We start from the raw sequence: 19,094 nt of genomic DNA on the forward strand, positions 1-19,094 counted from the left end.
CTGGGTGGCCGTGCCTTGGGAGGGGAGTTGGACTGGATGATCTCCAGGGTCCCTTTCGGCTCTGACAGTCTTGCGATTGTGTGAAGGGGGTCAGTGAGGGGCTGAGGAACCGAGGCGGGCTGGTGAGGGCTGAGGGGCTGCGCTGGGCTGCGGGACGTGGTGAGGGCTGAGGCGGAGCTAGGGCTGAGGCGGCATGAAGAGAATGAGGGACCGGGGCGGGATGGAGAGGACTGAGGGACCGAGTCGGAGCGCTGCTGGGCGGTGATGGACGGAGGCGCTGAGGCGCTGAGGGACCGGGGTGGAATGAGGCTTTGAGGGGACTGAGGAGAAGGTGAGGGACCGAGGCGGGTCGCTGAGGAACTGAGGGAATGAGAGGGCACAGTGAGGGACCGAGGGGTTCGCTGAGGAACTGAGGGACGGAGCGACACTGTGAGACCGAGGGGTTCGCTGAGGAACTGAGGGACGGGGCGACACTGTGAGGGACCGAGGCGGATCGCTGAGGAACTGAAGGACGGAGCGACACTGTGAGGGACCGAGGCGGATCGCTGAGGAACTGAAGGACGGAGCGACACTGTGAGGGACCGAGGGGTTCGCTGAGGCACGCAGACGGCTCGGTGAGGGACCGAGGCGGGTGGCCGAGGGGCGGGGGGCGGTGACGGGCGGAGGCGCTGCGGGCGCGCCCCCTTCCCGCCCCTCCGCTCGCTCCCGCCGCCTCTCGCGAGGCCGCCGCCCCCCCCCCCCCCCCCCCCCCCCGCGCGCGTCACCGGCGGAGCGGACGGGGACAACATGGCGGAGCGGCGGAGGCACAGGAAGCGCGTCCAGGTACCCGAGACTCCCCCTCCTCTCTATCTCTCCCTCCCCGCCCGGTGGCTCCCGCTCTCCGTGCTCAGAGCGGCTTCCCCCGCGGCCTTCCCGCCCGACGCTGTTGCGAGGTGGCGGCTGCGGGCGGCCCGCGGTGAGAGCGCCCCAGTCTCGGGGCGCCGGGAGCCCCTCAGGCCGGGGCCGGAGCCCTGGCCGGCAGGTTCTCCTCAGAATTTTCTAGCACATGGGTAAACACTGTGAAAGCAGAATGGTGGAGCTCAAGTAGGAGCGTTTCGGGGCTGAGGGGCAGCCAGCGGGGCCCCCGGCACATCAGAGGCGCCCCCGCTCCATCCCCATGGGCTCTGCGCCCTCAGAAGTTCTTCGTCTCTCCATGGCCAAAAAATTACATATGGAGCTGTTCCATATTTTTAATCGCCGTGTTATACTCAGGATCTCCCCGGTTATCAGTGTCGAACAATAGCTTAATGAGGGTAACACCAAAACACCCGGGAGCTGCACCTTCACCCAGCCTGTCCGGCCCAGGGATCGTAAGCAGAAGCCGTGGGACAGATGGTAAAAGCATCTTAAAAGCAAACGTGCCCCAAGCAGGAAATGATGCGGGAAGGAAAGGAAATTTGTGTCTGGAAAACATAAACAAACAGGCACGCCTATAAATAGACCTAATCAGCTTTGAGATGGTGTTAAAATGTAGTGATAATTGTGTGGTGGCACTGAGAGACAAACTGAGGGCTGCTTTGGTGTTTTCACTTACCTGGGAGCCTGGTGTGTCGAGCTGTAGTTTTTACATGGAGTTTTACAGAATTTTTAATGCATGGTTTGGGCGTATTTACAGTATCAGTGACCAGAACGCCCGTTGCTGTTACGTGTTATCAACACTCGGCTAAATAGTGTTTGTTTGGGGTTTATTGTTCTGCTGTAAGAGCAGATAATATTCACGGTAGAGATCACAGAGCCATTCAACAATGCAAGCTTCGTATGTCACCCTTCTGCTTGGCTGCCCCCTCTCCTTTCTCAGCCTTCCCTTCCCAGCCCACTTTCCCTTCCCCCAGGAAGATTGAGATCTGCCTATACCTGTAAAGGTTCCTTTTTTTCCCTTTAATTCCAATTAGCGAGGCAGGGGGAGAAATGCAAGGAGTCATTAATCAAAATCTTGTTGAATGAGCCCTATCCATCACAGCATTCAATGAATTATTGCAAAACATCACATAATTATTCTCCTTTTAAGATTTTTATAGGTTGTCCCTTTCCAAGAGTGACAAAGCACCCATCAAACCAAATTTAAACATAATTTAATGTTTATATAACACGCAAAGCTATGGTTTTGCAGGCAGTTGAACACATACTTAATTTCCAGCCTGTTATCAGTAAAAGTATTTCCCAGATTGTTAGTAATTAAATCAATGTCTGGGTTTTAAAACTTAAGGTCGTGGCCTAAATTTGTGATATAATTATGCAAATAAATGTGTATTATCATAGGTTCCTAGTGTAGGTCAGCAACAATGGGAAGACAAGACATAAAGAATACTGGTGAATGCCCAAGGGGTGTTCTTAATTGGTCAGTGAATAAATCAACTCATCTTTTTCTTGGTAGTGGGTTTTGGACTTCATTTTTCTTAAGCTTTTTGAACTTTACTGGCGTATTTGCAGTATGATTATCACGTTTCTCAGGCTCATGCTGCAATTGTCTTCTTTTAAAATCAAGTGTGGGATTTTTACTCGTAGGTGCTTCAAATGTTTTAGTAGTTTGTACTTAATTTAAGGTGATGTTGCCCCCCTAAAGAGATTATTTATTGTGCTGCACACGAGTCTGACATCAGAATACCCTGTATTTCTTGACAGGAGTGAGGTTCTTGGGAAAAATTGGTGGTTTTAGCTGTGGATGAGGCTGATGTAGTGGAGTTCAATTAGAAAAAACCTGGGTTTGGAATGAATTTTTGTAGGATTTTGTGCCTGCCATCAAGATTAGAATCATGGTAGTTGTGTCAGATAGCTGGACATGAAAAAAGGCTCAGAAATAGTTCCAAGTTCTCTGTAGGCTGCTCCACGTTTCCCCTCGGAAGCAGCCACAGGAAGGATGTGTTTCATGGAATGCACTTTCATCAAAAGGCACATTGCCCAATGTGTGTTGCATAGCTCACACTCTTCCTCTGAAAGTTACAAAAGTTGCAAAAATTTTAACTTCAGAAGTTTGAACAAAGATTTTTCAGAGGTAAAATTGTCCAAGTGTCATTCCTGATGGGAATTTAGCTGTAATCAACAGGGAGATTAATTCAGACAGGCAGTATGAGGGGAGGCTGCTCTGTAGGATGCACATTGCTTACCCAGTGGCTCCCACGTGATTGAGATGGCTGAAATCAAGAATGCTTGCTGTGTAAAAAGGACTTACTGACAGAAAAACAACATTTGTTGTCTAATGGCCAGTTTAATCTTTTTATTTTAGACAAAATACAAAAATGGGAGATGCCTTTGAATGCCTGCTACTCCAGCAACCTGATCAAAGCTACTTCATGTCTTGGAACTATATTTTTTTCCATATGTATCCAGAAATATTCCCTTGAGCACAGGAGGTTGAGTGTTGTTTCCTTTGGGCCGGGTAACACGTGGCACTGTGCTGGCAGCTCTGCAGTTTGACTGTTAAATAGGCATTAAGTTTTCATTACCTTGGCTGCATTCCACGGGCACAGTTTGAGTCTGCCCGTGTCAGGTTTTGGGCTGATCTTTGCATTGGGATTAACAGAGCTTGGTGTGCACTTTGTTGCTGTGTCCTGCACTCCAGAAATGTTCATGCACATAAATGCTGCCCCTGCAAAGAGAGAAAACAGCTCCTGGGCAGTTTGGGGTCAGTGTCCCACTGCAAATTGATGGCTGAGGTGGCATCGCTGCCATTAATGACAGGTACTTTCCTTGTTGGCTTTTTCCTTTGATTCAAGTTCTGAGATTCTCCTGATGAAGGACATCTACTAATCATTAACTCTTGTAGCCTCCAGCTGGGTCCTGTTTTGATTTGGGTTCTCCTGGAAGGAAAATGCACAGCTGCAGAGCTGCACTGCTGCTCCTGTGCTGCAGTTTTGTGTGAATGACTGACAAGGATCTGCAGAATGGACAATGCAATGGTTTTCCAGTAATGTTTATTTTACTCCAGCTTGGTCATTTGGCTTGATTTTCTTCATTAATTCCAGTAAAGATGAGTGGGATGATAACAAAGGAGACTGGTTAAATTATGTCTTTGAAAGCTGAGTCGTATCAGCTGATAGAGGAGGAAGAAACAAACATCAAAGGGGCAAAACAAAGCTGAAAAATGGGAATGAAAAGTAGCAGCCTGAGTTGTCGTTAAAACAAGAATCAGTCTTTTGGAAATCTTGAGTTACATTTTTGGAGGTGGGAAGGGAAAAAGTCAGAACAGCTGGCCTGGAGTTGGAAGGGGACTGAGCTGGTGTGTTTTGGCTTCAATACACTGTACATTGCTCCTTGGATCTGTTTTAGAACTCTGTATGTTTACAGAGTTCTGTATGTTTTTGCCCAAAAAAATTAGCAGTGGTTAAAAAGAAAGAGGGAAGAAAACAGATACTTCTGTTTTCATAGGATATGGACTGCAAAACATCTGCTAATCTTTTTCTGTAAAGAAAAGTTAATGTTTTGTGGCCAGCACAGGGCCACGGTAATCCAGAAGAACTGGTTTCTCCACATGGCTCTGCCACAGTTTCTTTTAAGAGTCCTGGGGCTGTCCTTGTGCTGGTCATCAGTGCAGGAGTCAGACAAGTTTGTGTTTGTTACTCACTGAAGAAAATTGGGGTGTCCTAAGAGCAAGTCCGAACACCCAGGTGTGTTTGTTTCCCCCTCCCCACTCCAGCCATGCCAATTTCTGTGCTTTTTCTTTGTCTATGGCACGTTGGTTTATTTTGGGCAAAGTACAGATATCTCAGCAGCACCCAGTACCCTGCACAGAACATCCAGAGATCCTGACAGTGCACAGGGAAGGGGAAAGATAATCCTGCAGTTCAGCCCAAGCTGGGATGTGCTCAGCACTTTCAGAGGGGGCTGATGCAGCTGTAGAGTCTTTGGAATGAGGTGTGTGGAATGGAACCTGGCCTGACACTGTGGCATTTTTGATGTGGCCTCTCAGCTTGAAAAACAGGCACCACATGGTAAATGTGCTTACATTTCTTCTTTTCCTTATCTGAAAACTGTATCAACTATTAGGTTTCAGCAGTCTGCTTTGAGGGGTGGTGTTCTGAAAATCTAAGAGCAAAGAAATCAACTGGATATTGTTTCATTGAAATAAAAGAATTTTGATGACCCTTTTGAAACAGAGGAGCATAAATCCCTGTAATGCATTTGGCTGCATGTGGAATAACTTGTCTTGCTAGTGACACTCAGCATTTACTCTCTCCTGATTTTCCCTGTTTATGTTACCAGGCTGTGGAAGGAAATTGGCCTGTCTTGGGTCATACCTGTCTTCTTGCAACTGTGAAGCAAAGAGGGGATAAATGAGTGCAGTTTTCTAACCAGAAATGTGCTCTGCCCTTTTGTCATCGGAGCAGGAAAACCTGAATAAGTCATGCTTGGGTAGAGCTGAGGGGGAGAATTCAGTGGCTCAGCTCAGATGTTATTTTGATGTGTTCAGGCCTCTCTGGTGCTGCAGTCCCAGCTGGGGGTTGAATTAACTGGGAGCTGCATCCATGCACTGAAGTGCAGCAGGGACTGTGCTGTACTTTGGTTTGGGAGATAACGGTAAGTTTGATTAGGACTTTCCCTTCCCTTCAGTGAGTCTGGAAGGTCCCTGGCTTTGATTGTCCTTTTATGAATTCATACAGGGCAGAATTGTGATTGAGCATTATTCTTAAAAATTTAAAATGTCTTTGCATTTCTAGCAAGTGACTAGGCTGAGCACTGCTTTTCCTGTCAGTAGGTGGAGTTCAGTCTAGACAAGGAAGAAATCTGGTTTGATTTTATTTTTAATGGCCAGAGTTTGTCACCAGGGATTGTAAATCTCTAAATCTTACATGCTGTCTAGTGACAACATGGGCTACTTTTAAAAACGAACACAAAATTTGGTTGAACTGCAACTTTTAAAAGTTGTGCCTAGGTAATGGAAGCCTGGCTCTGCAAACAAAGGGATGAAAATAGGATGAAAAATGGGGATTAAATTGCAGGGGACACTTTCTCAGAATGAGCTCAGTTAAACTGTGGCAGTCTCTCTCACTGGGAAGCTTTTTTTGTTTGGGCTGTTATGAAAGTATCCCTCACAAAGCAATAGAGAGAAAGGAGCAACCAAAAAATCTCCTGGTGCCAGCCCTTGCCTGTGTAGTGCATCACATGGCCCAGCAGGACCATAAATATTTTAGGAAGAAGGAGAAAAAGCACCTTAGCAGAGGAGTTAACACCGATGAGAGTATCTGCAGTTTCTCTGTCTCACTGTCCGTGCTGTGAAGAACATTTGCCCTGTGAATTGTTCCAAATCCCATTTGCTGACAGGAATTATCAGCAAAGCAGCATTTCACACACAGCTGCTGCCTGCAGTCCCCGTTCTCCTGGTGCCTTATCCCATTGCCAATGGTGGGACACAGTCACTTGTTTGATTTCAGAGCACTGGAGCCCCTTTTGGTGCTGTTCCATTTATTGGCACCAAGTTTGGTGGCTTGGTTTGATTTACAGTTACTGCTAGAACTGTACCATGTAAGAGGACCTGAAACCACAGAACATAAATTATGTCCATACATGCACTGTCAGGGAGTAGTTTTCTTATCTGATGTTCAATGCAGATTTTTAAAATGTAAAAATTAAGAAAATGGATTGAACATGCAGCAGGAGGTAATATCCATTTGAGGACTGTTAGGATCATCTGGCCTAATTTGGGTACATTTTTGAAACTACCTGGTGAGTGAGCATATTTCTTCTTCATATGGAGGGTTTTTTAAAAAGTCTCAGAACTAAGGGCTGTGGAGTCTTTTGGTCATTTGGATACCTGTCATGGTTTAGGCCTGGCAAAGCCAGAGCCCCCATGAAAATACACTTTCCCTGGTGTCTGCTGTGAGATGTGACCAGGAATAAGCAAAGCAGGCTCCAGCTTAAACATAAAGAAAAGTTTATTAACTAAACTACAAAAAAAAATTACTAAACTACACACAAAAGAAAAAAAAGAAAACACAAGGAAAATGAAAACCTCACAAAAACACTCTCCTCCTCCTCCCCCCTAAATTCCCAATACAATACATCTTCCAAAATCACCAGTTCTGGGTCCAGCACCACCCTTCAGAATGCTCAACTTTCAGTTCCTCAAGAGGAGAGGGAGTCCTTCCGTGTGTCGTGGTGGCCTTTCCGTCCTTGTTCCGGTGCTCTCACCACCCAACAGGGATCAGGGCTGCTTCCAGGGTTGTCTTTTTAAGGATGCTTTGTCCACTTCCAGAAAAGCACAGTATCTCACCTTCTCACCTTTGGGACATCTGTCCCCCCCATATTTTATACACCCCCTGGGGCCGAGGGGTGCCCACACTGAATCTTCTCTGGCACTGGGACATTTCTCCCCCTGGACTCAGTCCCTGTATCACACGGAAACACGGCTCTGTCCATGGCTACACAAAAGAGTCCAGCATAAAATGCCACTCCATCTTCTCCATTCTTCCAACATCTCTCACTCTCTCTCCCTCTGGTCCAGACCTCCATCACTCGTCTAGGAAGGGTTAATGTTCTGTAAGGTTTTCATTGTCCAAGAAGGGTGAGCGGCTGGACTCCTGGCTGCACCCCCCATCTCCTCAGCTGCCAGCCCATGTTTACTGAATTTCCAGATAGCGACCACAAACACAGGCTGCACTCTCTCTGTGTCTGTCTCCAAGGGGGGGAACAGGCTGCCCATTGCTTCCCTGCATTTCTTCACTTCTTCCTTCCACCCTTGGGGGTCCATGCCCGCCTCTCCCGGGCCGGGCCCCATGGCTCTTCCCCTCCCCCGCCCAGCCAGCAACTGGGCCGGGGCAGAGCCCCAAAGACCCAACTCCTTCCCGCCAGAAACCCAAAGGGAAACTGCCAGGGGGAGAGCCCTGCTTCTACCCTGTGTTCTCAGAGGTGGATCCAATGCCCAGTGGTTGGGCCAGATGGCAATATTCAAATCTGAGCACTCATTGGCCCCATCCACGGCATCCCAGAAATCCTGTTTCTGGGTCAAACCATGACAATACCTTGTGTCTGTATTATTCTCTCCAAAATTCTCCTCAGACGGGAAAAGCAACAGTCTCCTCTAGAAGGATACTCATTAACCAGTTGGTTTTGAAAGTTAGCTATTGAAAATTAACAACTCTACTGTCTGAAGCTTTTATTCTGGTGTAAACACAGCTATTTCACCTTGAATTTTCATGTAACCTGCTGCTTGTGATATTATTATTATACATCTTAAAAGCAGTAATGGAGGCTGTATATGTTTATTGACCTTTAGGAATATTAGGTCTTTAAATAGACTCTGAAGCTTTTATTCCTGTAAATGACCAGTCTGATTTGTGGTTGATACAATCTATTTCTTCAGGCAACCCCAGAGGAGCAGGTACAGAAAAGGCTGTGGAAAGCTGTCCCGTGTTCCTGTGCTACTGAGCCACAAGTAGCAAGGGGGGTTGGAGAATTAAACCTTATGGATTAAAAGAATTTAAAGAAAAGTATTTTGAGGAAATTAGCATAAGTCAGTTTAATATCCCAGCCTATGGTTTTTTTCAGATATGTTTTTGTGAAGCAGGAACATCAGAAAGTTCTTCCATTCCCTGCTTGCAAATATTAGATCTTAATTTTACATAATGAAAAGGCCCATCTCCATCCTTCTGCCTTATACATCTCAGAGTTCTCTTACCTCTCTGCAAGGTGGTAAAAGCACAGAATGTGTGAATGTGTGCAGACTAAGGGCTCCCTTCTCATAAAGCATTGCTTTTGATGTTTAAATTTGATCCTGCTGTGCTTTCATCCTGATGTTGTACTCTGTGGATTGGCAGAATCTCCTCAAGGGTACTCAAAGTCTCATTCTGTAGTCAAAGTGGGCACAGAAATTTTCCAGCCACATCTTTCAGCTTCTTTTCAACATGGTTTTCTCCTTCTCACATGAAATGTGAGCTGCACTCTCAGAGTGCCTACATTGCTGTCATTTCATACACACTCATTCCTCACTCTGCTTTTTCTTTGTTCCCAGCTTCACATCTGTTTCCATCCCAGCTGTGTACTGTGTACCTTGAGCAGCTTCCCATGTGCTGCTTTCCTTTTAGGCCTTCCTTTAGTTTGCTCTTTCTACAGATCTGCTGAAGGAGTTTGTCCTCCTTACCTTCAGTTCATCTAACTTGAGATTTGCTGCTTTTTTGCTGCCTGTAGACAGAAAGTTCTCAGGAAAAATGACTTGACCTATTTTCACATCCTTTATATTTTATTTGTTTATTGTGCCATTAAATAATGAAGACAAGACTTTGCAATATCAGATTTTTTAAGCCCAAATGGGTGATTTTCTTATGTGTTTAAAACTGTATTAATAACTTTTGGCTTTTCCCCCTGTAGGAAGTTGGTGAGCCATTCAAGGAGGAGAAGGCTGTTGCTAAATACTTGCGCTTCAACTGTCCAACAAAATCCACCAACATGATGGGCCACCGAGTTGATTATTTTATTGGTAGGCTTGCTTTTAACCAGAGAATTCTGGTTTCTTCTCACATTGCACTTGGAGGGTGGGAGAGGCTGTTTTATTTTTATTAATAGTACTGATCCTATAGTTTGGTTTTGAAAACTTATCGAGGTATTAGGAAGCCATAAAATGAATCTCACTGGCCTGGAGTAAATGCAATAAACTTTCACTCTGTGGTTTAAAGGTGGGTGATGTCAAGAGGAATATATTTCAGAATAGTGCCTAGTCTTACTTGAAAGATTAAAAGTATGTGAAACATCACCAGAACAGACTGGTCATTGTGGTTCAAGGAATGTAGACTAAATGTTAAAAATAATGTTAATTTGAATGCATTTTTAATTCGTTTTTTCCCTCTAGCTTCCAAAGCTGTGGATTGCCTCCTGGATTCTAAATGGGCAAAGGCAAAGAAAGGAGAGGAGGCTCTCTTTACAACCCGAGAGTCTGTGGTTGATTACTGCAACAGGTATGACCCAGGCCACTTCTCCAGTGTCATGAATGGCTGTAGCTGTCCAGATGTCACAGTTAGTTAGGAACCAGTGTAACTTGGGCTTTGTGCATCCTAAAACTTCAGGATGTATGCAAAAATAATGATTGTAATGATTTATATTGCTGTGTTCGAGGGTGGAAATGATGCAGTTTCATTATTTTTGTTCCCAGAACTCTCCCAGGCTTTCACTGCACTGCTTGGGGCAGCAAGGTGAACCAAAGGAGTTTCCTGAATTTTGCCAATATTTGAAGTCAGTAGGGTCAGAGCTCTCAAATCTCTGTCCCTGCTGTCTGAGGAGCAGATTCTCTGCTGCTCTTCCTATTGGGAATTTGGCTCCTTTCAAGGATGTTTCTAGTTGGTGACCACCTTAAGAATACCAAGCACTACATCCTGGTGCCCTGCTTGCCATCTATTTATATCTTTATATCTCCATACTTAAACAGATAATACATGCACTTGCAATAATGTCTGTTTGTAGCTGACAGGAAGGGAAGGCTTGGCATGGGTACCACAGTTCAACAGAGCAGTTCTGTTCATTGTGCATCACTTACCAGAGATCTTGATGAGCTGTATGCCCACTTCCTTATCTTTGCTATGAAATCCATTGACATGAACTCAAAAATAAATAGTGCAGGAATTGCATTAATGGGAAAGATAATTAAATGGATCTGGTGAGTTGCTCTATCCTACATTTTGTGTGTTCATTTAAATCTGCAAAATGCTGCCTCAGAAAAGTACAGTTTTTACCCAGTTTTGAGCAGATGAACCAAAAAAAGCAAAGCAACAGGCAAGGCATGGGAGAAGTAGGTCTGGTGTGTGTAGCTGTAAATAGAGCAGATGATTGTGACCTTGCCTTTCAGTCATGCTGGTCATGATTATGTTAGAGAGGTAATCTAGAATGGTGTCTGATAACATAATTGAGTGTAAATGTTGTTCTCCCAGCTGCACTTAAATGAATCATTTAACTTATTTCATTTTAAGACTCCTGAAAAAACAGTTCTTTCATCGAGCCTTGAAAGTGATGAAAATGAAACCTGACAAGGATACCAAGAAGGAAAAGGAAAAAGGAAAGGCTGAGAGTGGGAAAGAAGAGGAGAAAAAGAGCAAGAAGGAAAGTGGCAAAGATGAAAAAACAAAGAAGGAGAAAGAAAAGGAAAAGAAAAAGGATGGTGATAAAGATGAGTGTAAAAAGGTAAGTACTGTGTGCAAGAGAAGACACAAACCTGTAACAAATACATCAACAGATTTTTAACATTGCACTGGCTCAGAAGTTGATTATTCTAAAATATGCCATGCTTTATTTTCCTGTTTTCATCTCTAAATCATGCTGCTGCTTTTTTTTTTTGTTACCTTTTGAATTTGTCTTATTTTGGTCTAGATCAAAAAAGAGGCTTCAGCTGGCCTTTGTGTACCTTGTCATCTTTTAATGTGGGCTGAGTTAATCCAAAGCTGTTTCTGTGCAGTGGCAGCAGGCAGGGAGCCTGTGTACATCAGTTACCACAGAGTGACACATGTGCATGTGACCAAACACCCAAACCAGTGCAGCTGCAGCACTGAAACAAAACAGTTTTGCAGTGTTTGGTAACTGGAATGTTTGGAATGTCACATTTGGTGTGTGGGGCCTGTAACTGGCTGTGTAACAGCTCCATGCCTGCCTGCATCCTGCTTCCTTGCACTTGAGCTTCCAAGTTTAAACTGCTACTGCTGTACAGGTTTTAATGTGGTTTGCGTTTGTTTTCACTCCTGATTGCTTTTATTACTTATTTATTATTAGCAGAACAGAATCTCTAAAATATTGGCAAGCTGAGGAGACACTTGATGAGTGAATTTGGTGTTTCTTCTACATTCAGTATTCTGAATCAGTGAGAGTTAGGATAGTGGGCCAAAGTTATTCCCATTCAAACATTCCTAAGATAAATAATGGCACATCTAGTGAGAGTTACAGTCTGTCTACAAAGGTTTGGCTGTCCAGAGAAACCCAAATGGTGAATAAAAGAGTTATAAACAGGACAATCCCACTGCAGTCCCAGCCCAGTGTAAGATAACCCAACCCCTGAGGTAGTGTAAAATGCTGATTATGAAAGTAACAAACTCCTCCATTCCACTGTCATCAGGGGAAGTACATTATTAAATGTATGTTAATTTTTAAACTAATCATTATTTATTGAACACATATTTAGTGGATTATATAAGCCAGTGGGTGGGAACTTGAATGAAACACAGGACCAAAACCACAAAGTTAATTTCTCACAATGAAGTAAGCAAAGAGAAGCAAGTAGGAGAAAGAGAAGAAGAAGCACAAGATCCAAAAACAGATTGAGGAGGATAAAGAATAAATGGGCAGAAACTGATCTGCCAGGATGTCCATTTGGTAAATATGGCACTAAAATAGCAAATAATTCTAACAAATCAGTGATGGTGAAGTGTTGTTCCCTGTTCTTGATCCCTGTACAGACTTCCTGTATCAGCCCAGCTTTGCCAGGCTTTTCATGCCACAGTGGAATCCTGAAGTCACAGTCCTTAGACACTAAAAATGAGATTTCTCTTTACCTAAAATCTTCCTTGATTTTTGAGGTACCCAGTTGATAACAAATAAGAACAGGAGGAAATAAAGTATCTTTATTTTTAAAAAACCCCAAAAACTGTGAACATGATCTTAAGTCTGTGAAAAGTTACCCAATTAAATATATTAACAGATACTATAAATTAAAATATATTGTAAAGATCCTGCACAGTATGAAATACAAAAATTAAAGCATTAGATTTTTGTAATTTTATATATAGTGGTTTGTATATGTATTTTAAATATATATTATCTATATATATATATATATGAGATATAAATAAAATATTTATGTTTGTCCTCAGGATGACACCCCAGGAACACCTAAGAAAAAGGAAACTAAGAGAAAATTTAAACTTGAGCCACATGAAGACCAAGTTTTCTTGGATGGAAATGAGGTAAGATTTAGAGGTGCTTTTCAACTTTGGGTGTCACCATGCTGTTGTCAGACAATGCTGTAATTTATTGGATTTCTGCAAACTCCTTCCTGACATGTTGAAAGAAAAAATAATGGCAACGTGATGGCTGACCTTGAAAGCAGATTTTCAGATACTTCAAGGAGATTAAAGACAGGTAAATAGAGAAGAGTAACTTTAAAAAAATCCCAAAGAAAACTTCCTTACCAGTAGGTGAGGTGTTGGTGGCCATGGGGGGAAATGTTTGTCCTCAGGGTGAATTCAGGGGCTGGTGGGGCTGACCCTGCCTGGCACAGGAGGGTGGGACAAAGACTCCTGAAGTCCCTCCAGCCCAGCTTATCCCACAGCCACTGCCATGCCAAAATTGTTCTAAGCCAAACCAGCCTTCCAGGGCACCATGTTCAGTCACAGCAGTGGAAATAAAAAATACCTGCCTGGCTTTGTGATCTGAATGCTCATCCTGGCTTTACCACTGAAATTGTGGCCTTAAATACTTCTGTGTGCTTTGCTGTTCTGGAAGACAAAGAATGTAATTATTTACCAGCTCTGTAATGTCCAGAGTCACATTTGTGCTTGTCAAGTGTGGGATAAGTGGTAAGTTTTACTGTGCTGTGTTGATGCTGTGTGTGGCTGTACTGGAATCTCCCCAGGATTCTTGTGTTCCTTTGGGCATAAAACGTACATGGCAGCAAATTCTGCTAATAAATCACTTGTGCAGAAAATGTGTTTCTCCTTTGTATCTTGGTTTTACCTTTCTCATTCTATACTTGCTTTGCTCTGTTTCATCCCATCTGATGTGGAATCACACCCAGCTCTGATCCTCCCTGTTGTCTCTACATGAAGTGCCCATTCCAAATGAGGCTGCAGTGCAGTATCTGCAATACCACAGTATTTACTGCTTGTCCTAACATCACTTACTTCTCTGTTTATTAATGAGCTGAACATTTTTTAACAACTGTAATTCACAAAAGCTTTTTTTAAGTAGTAGCTGATTAAGAGCAAATTCCTGTGTATTTGCATTAGAGCTGGGTTTTTCCCTTTCCCTCATTATTTTGCACTTACAAACACTGGATATCACACACTTACTGCAGCCACCATCTTCAGCTTGCCTGGGCTCCCAGAACAGCTGGCTGGCAGCAGCTGCACCTGAATACAGTTAACTCTGGCACCTTGTGGGAAGCAGAGTTTTAAATATTTATTGCACCACACAGAATCATCACTGCCTCCCAGGTGCCCTTCTGGTAGTTGGTATTGACACATCTGCAATGAGGGTTGCTGGTTTCTAGTAACCAGCAGCTTCTTTTCATTGTTAGAAGCTTGGATTCAAACTCTTTAGTTTGCTAAGAAAAAAAATCACAGATTTGTCTAGTTCAGAAAATCCTGCACTTTACCAAGGAGTTTTTCATTTATGGTTGAGCAGCTCAGATTCAAATGGATCCACAGCTCTCACACAAACATTTGCTCTGAGAGTTGCAGCTGTAGATGCAGAGCTAACAGTGCTGTGGGACAGAGGGTACAGGGGCACTGATCTGAGCCCAGCACAGGGCCTGCAGTGAGCATTCCAGCTGCCTCCTTGGTTCCAGGTATGCAGTCTCTGTGTTTTCCTTTCAAAACTCAAAAGACTTTTTGTTTCCACTTAGTGGACTTGGGAAACTTTTAATTTTTTTGTCTTTTTTTTTTGGCTTCATGCTGAACAACATTAATGAATAAAGAAAGATACAACCAAACCTTGATTTCAGAATCTTTCATTTTCTCATCAGTTCTGCTGTCTGATTGTTTTCCTCAGGAGTCCATCACCTGTCAGTTACCCTTCCTAGGAATCACAAGCCCTTGCCCTGCCTGGGTGCTGACCAGAAGGCCTTTTGCTCAGCCCCAAGCATTGCAGCCTGGCAGTGAGTGTCTGGGGAGGGAATACAGGAGATGTTTATCAGAGAGCTTGTTCTGAGTGTAAACATCATTTCTGTTGCAGGTCTACGTGTGGATCTATGACCCTGTTCACTTTAAAACTTTTGCCATGGGACTCGTACTTGGTAAGTATGCACAAGTTTAAACTAACCAGGGAGTTGTCCAGTGGGCAAATGTGGGTTATGTAAAAATATGAAATATAAGTGATGCATAACAGTGATATTAGAACTTGTGTAGAATTAGACAAATCAGCTAATTTTATTTTTTAAAATCTAAAATCGTATAGATGTTAACTGAACCTAAGGCACTGCTTTGAATGAGCAGTGAGCCTGAACCTCTGTACGTGTACTAATGATGCTTCTCGTGCCTCTGTCCCCCCTGCCCCCGTGCCCAGTGATTGCCGTTATAGCCGCCACCCTGTTCCCGCTGTGGCCAGCCGAGATGCGTGTCGGTGTTTATTACCTCAGCGTGGGCGCCGGCTGCTTTGTCGCCAGTATTCTGCTCCTGGCCGTCGGTGAGTGCGGGCAGGCGGCTCCTCCCCGAGCTCGGGCTGGGCCGTGCCGCCTCCCGGGGCGGTGTTGGGCCGCGGCCGGGCGGGTCCCGGGTGCGCTTCCCTGCGGCCAGCGGGTGTCACAGTCGTGCCACGGAAGAGAGAGCGCTCAGGCTCGTGTCACCTGCCGGTGTTTCCTGTGTAGTGCAGATTCGTTTACTGCCTGTGTTTAAACAGATAAGTGTGGAACTTATTTCTGTGTGCACCCAGGACTGCACACAGAAACATATTAAGAGGCGAGAATGGTGTCACCAGGATTTTAAAGCTTTCTGTGGCAGAGGGGTTAAAAGTTAAATGAGAGATAAGATCCATGGTTAGTGGGTTGGAGGAGACATGGGAAGAGCAAAGTACTCCACAGAGCTATTGTGGAATGAGGGGTTTCCCCCCAGCATCCCCCAGTCCCTGGCTGGGGGTGGGCATTAGCAGTGAGCATCTCTTATAGCATGGTTGTACGCTGTGTGTGTCTGTAACAAAATCCAAACTTTCCCTTGTTTTCACACAGCTCGCTGCATCCTTTTCCTCATCATCTGGCTCATCACTGGAGGAAGGCATCACTTCTGGTTCCTGCCAAACCTTACAGCAGACGTGGGATTCATTGACTCCTTCAGGCCCCTGTACACACACGAATACAAAGGACCAAAAGCAGACTTAAAGAAAGAGGAAAAAGCAGAATCCAAAAAGCAGCAAAAATACGACAGCGAGGAGAAATCAGACAGTGAGAAGAAGGAAGAGGAGGATGGAAAGACAGAAGGCACAAGGAACTCGGGAACAGACGGCTCGGGAGGAGAGCGACATTCAGACACTGACAGTGACAGGCGCGAAGATGACAGGTCCCAGCACAGTAGTGGCAATGGAAACGACTTTGAAATGATCACAAAAGAGGAACTGGAACAGCAAACAGATGAAGGGGATTGTGAGGAGGAAGAGGAGGAAGATACCGAAAGTGGGCCTTCACATGGAAAATCATAACTCACTGTGGTTTGGGACTAAGTATGTGCAAATGGTTGGATTTTCTTTGTTGGCTGATCACCAAAACATAGACCATACAGTAGCATCTTTGTTTGCTGAAATATCCGTGTTACCAAACAGTTTTATATCTAGTTCCTTCATTTTTTTAACCATTAACTTGATTACTCGGTACTATGTTAATCATTAATATCCATTTATGGAAGTTTTATCAATTTGACAGGTTTTTTATTGATTGATAGGTTGCCCAGATTGTCCTCAAACATACTGAAAAACATCATTTTCTGGTACTTGCATAACTGGTCAATTAGTTTAGCTTCTCAAACTTGCTTTTGTAAACCAGGTAAAAGTTGAATGACCAAATCTCAGATTATTCCTAGTTATCCTCATCTGATAGTTAGGTAAAGCCCTTCTTAGCCCACAGCCTTCTTGATATTTTTCTTGATTTTGTTTTCAAAAGATTGTGAGAACTTTCCTGAGAAAACTAGTTTTAGCAGAAGTATTTTGCTGACAGTAGAGGGGCTGGTAGTGCTGAATTTGGCTGCAGTGTTCTCTGTTTCTCCAGCCTGTGTGCCAGCAACTGAGGAAATCCAAACTGGTTTTGTGCATCCAGTGCAGAGAGAGATGTCATCTCCAGCAGGTGAAGGAAGCAGCATGGTTTGGAAATGATGGCTGTTTTCTTTCTCCTGCTCCATCATAATTTAAAAACAAATGTATTCTGTACATAATTTACAAATAAAGCAAACCATTTACTTTAACTGCTACTTATTATTTAGAGATTTGATCCAGCATTCAGTTTGTATTATTGAAGCCATGTTGTGGTGTATCTATCAGAGAAATGCAAGTCGAGAGGACCTCACGGAGTACTTGTGTATGATTGGTAGCTGTTCCACAGAAGCTTTAGTTTTGTGCCAACATTCCATGTATTTGAGTAAATTGATCTTTATTAAATGAAAGCAAACACCAGAGCTGTATGGATGCCTTAATGTTAAACCTCTCTGTACTCTGGAACTGGAGTAGTTTTAAGCAGAAGAGGCAGGAGAGTTGCTCTGCTCGCAGAGCTGCTGTGAAATGACCATTCATGTTTGTAAATCCCCTGGAGGAGCCGCTGCCTCTGGGCAGGATGGACTGGAGCTCTTGGCTGACTGAGCATGGAAGAAGTTACAACTCAGCCTCTTTCCTCTCAAGGACTTTAGAGATTTGATTGTCTTCCCAGCCCATTCAGAGAAGATGAGGGTAAGAGAATTTTTTTTCCTATCCTAAATTGCTCCCCATCCTTCCAGTGTCGGCATTTTGGATGAAGATACCAATTTTTCAGATTGTGCAAATATATACATCATCATGGTTGCATTGACAGACAATTCATGGATATGGTGTATTTGCTTCTTAAATCCTGAATAGTTACTCCATAAGGAAACAGATAAATTGGATCACTTTTTTATTAATATAGCAAAAAAATTAAAGGACCCATTAACTAAAGAGATTGACTCCTGGCCACTTGTGTGTTATCACTGATGAAAGAGCAAACAAAGTCCTGTTGGACCTGAGCGGGGTGTGCACAATGTCATGGGGAGAGCAGAGCCTGCACTGGGCACCACAGGGCAGCCAAGCCCTCAGCAGGATTTTAAGAAGTTAATGCAGTGGTTTTCAGTTATTTCAAGTATGTTTCCTCCTCTGAGTGAAATAACAGGGCCTTGCTGAGCAAATCAAGTGGAAATGGTCAAATAAAAACTCTAATATTGTCATTTGCTCCATGTTCATGGGGTGTGTGCCACGTGCCAGCACTGCCCACCTGGAGAGAGGTGTCTGGGGCTCAGAATTAACCATCAGACACTTGTGCTGTCACCTCTGCAGAGTGCCAGGCTCCTGCAGCCTGGAAATTGAATTGGCCTTAACTCCTCACTTGATCTGCTGTGAACAGCTCTGATCTCTGAGCTGGGGTAAGAAAGATCTGCTCAGTGGTTAAGGAAAGAACTTCATGACTCATTACTGTACTTGTTTTCCTAGAAATATCCCCCAAGTGCTTCTGAAGCAATTTGGAGTAACTCAAAGAACATTATGACAGAACAACATGCCAGTAATAGTAAAATTGTGAGTGGATTCAAGGAATCATGAAAAACACTTCCTGTCCAAAGAGGAAATCACAAAAGAACTTGGCCCCTTTAGATTTTTGTATCAAGCATTTCAAAGTTCTTAATAATTTTGATTTTTAACTTTGAGAGTCTATGGTGACCTCATGAGAACAAATTAAGATATATTTAGTGAAAAATTACTCAAAAAACTACACTACTAAAATGTCCTTCCTGCAGTAAAATTTAATAGTGGTCTTACTGATATTCCTCCCAGTATAATTTTCTGGGTTTTTTTTTCTTTGCAAGAGGATATGATTACTCCTATATATTCTTTAAAACTAAATAATTACTGGTAAAACGCAAATGAGTATTAATGCAGATCAGTATTTAGTGGAGATGTTACACTCAAGTGTGCTCTGCTCTGGTACAGATTCAGTAACCTCAGCTCACCTCTTGGGTTCTGGGGTCCTTAAACAGCAGATCTTTCTCTAGCAATTAACAAACAAGTAAAAATTATTATTTGATGAACTCGCTTATTTCTGTATCTGTGGAAAAGTTAGTTATCCCCACAGTAGTGGGGAGATGATAAGCAATTCTCAAACAGTGAAGTTTGTTCATAGCAGCAGATCAGGGAAAGCATTTCTGTTCTCCTACTGGATCGTGCAGCAGATTTTT

General features: G+C 43.7%; 1 protein-coding gene across 1 annotated transcript; it reads left to right on the forward strand.

Moving 5' to 3' along the window:
* Positions 1-735: 735 nt before the first annotated feature.
* Positions 736-17,826, forward strand: SEC62 (SEC62 homolog, preprotein translocation factor). The gene is made up of 8 exons (XM_059479001.1): positions 736-822; positions 9,340-9,448; positions 9,818-9,923; positions 10,929-11,139; positions 12,816-12,908; positions 14,896-14,956; positions 15,226-15,345; positions 15,884-17,826. The coding sequence occupies exons 1-8, from the start codon at positions 787-789 to the stop codon at positions 16,348-16,350; spliced, it is 1,203 nt and encodes a 400-aa protein (XP_059334984.1). The 5' UTR covers positions 736-786; the 3' UTR covers positions 16,351-17,826.
* Positions 17,827-19,094: the final 1,268 nt, after the last annotated feature.

The sequence above is a fragment of the Ammospiza nelsoni genome, chromosome 10, assembly GCF_027579445.1.
Source record: "Ammospiza nelsoni isolate bAmmNel1 chromosome 10, bAmmNel1.pri, whole genome shotgun sequence".
NCBI lineage: Eukaryota > Metazoa > Chordata > Aves > Passeriformes > Passerellidae > Ammospiza > Ammospiza nelsoni.

What these genes read in the sequence shown, in the direction of transcription:
- SEC62 (XM_059479001.1), top strand. Translation starts at nt 787, where the DNA reads ATGGCGGAGCGGCGGAGGCACAGGAAGCGCGTCCAG. An exon ending in GTGGTTGATTACTGCAACAG is followed by an intron (nt 9,924 to 10,928) that starts GTATGACCCAGG and finishes TTTCATTTTAAG; the next exon opens with ACTCCTGAAAAAACAGTTCT. An exon ending in ATAAAGATGAGTGTAAAAAG is followed by an intron (nt 11,140 to 12,815) that starts GTAAGTACTGTG and finishes GTTTGTCCTCAG; the next exon opens with GATGACACCCCAGGAACACC.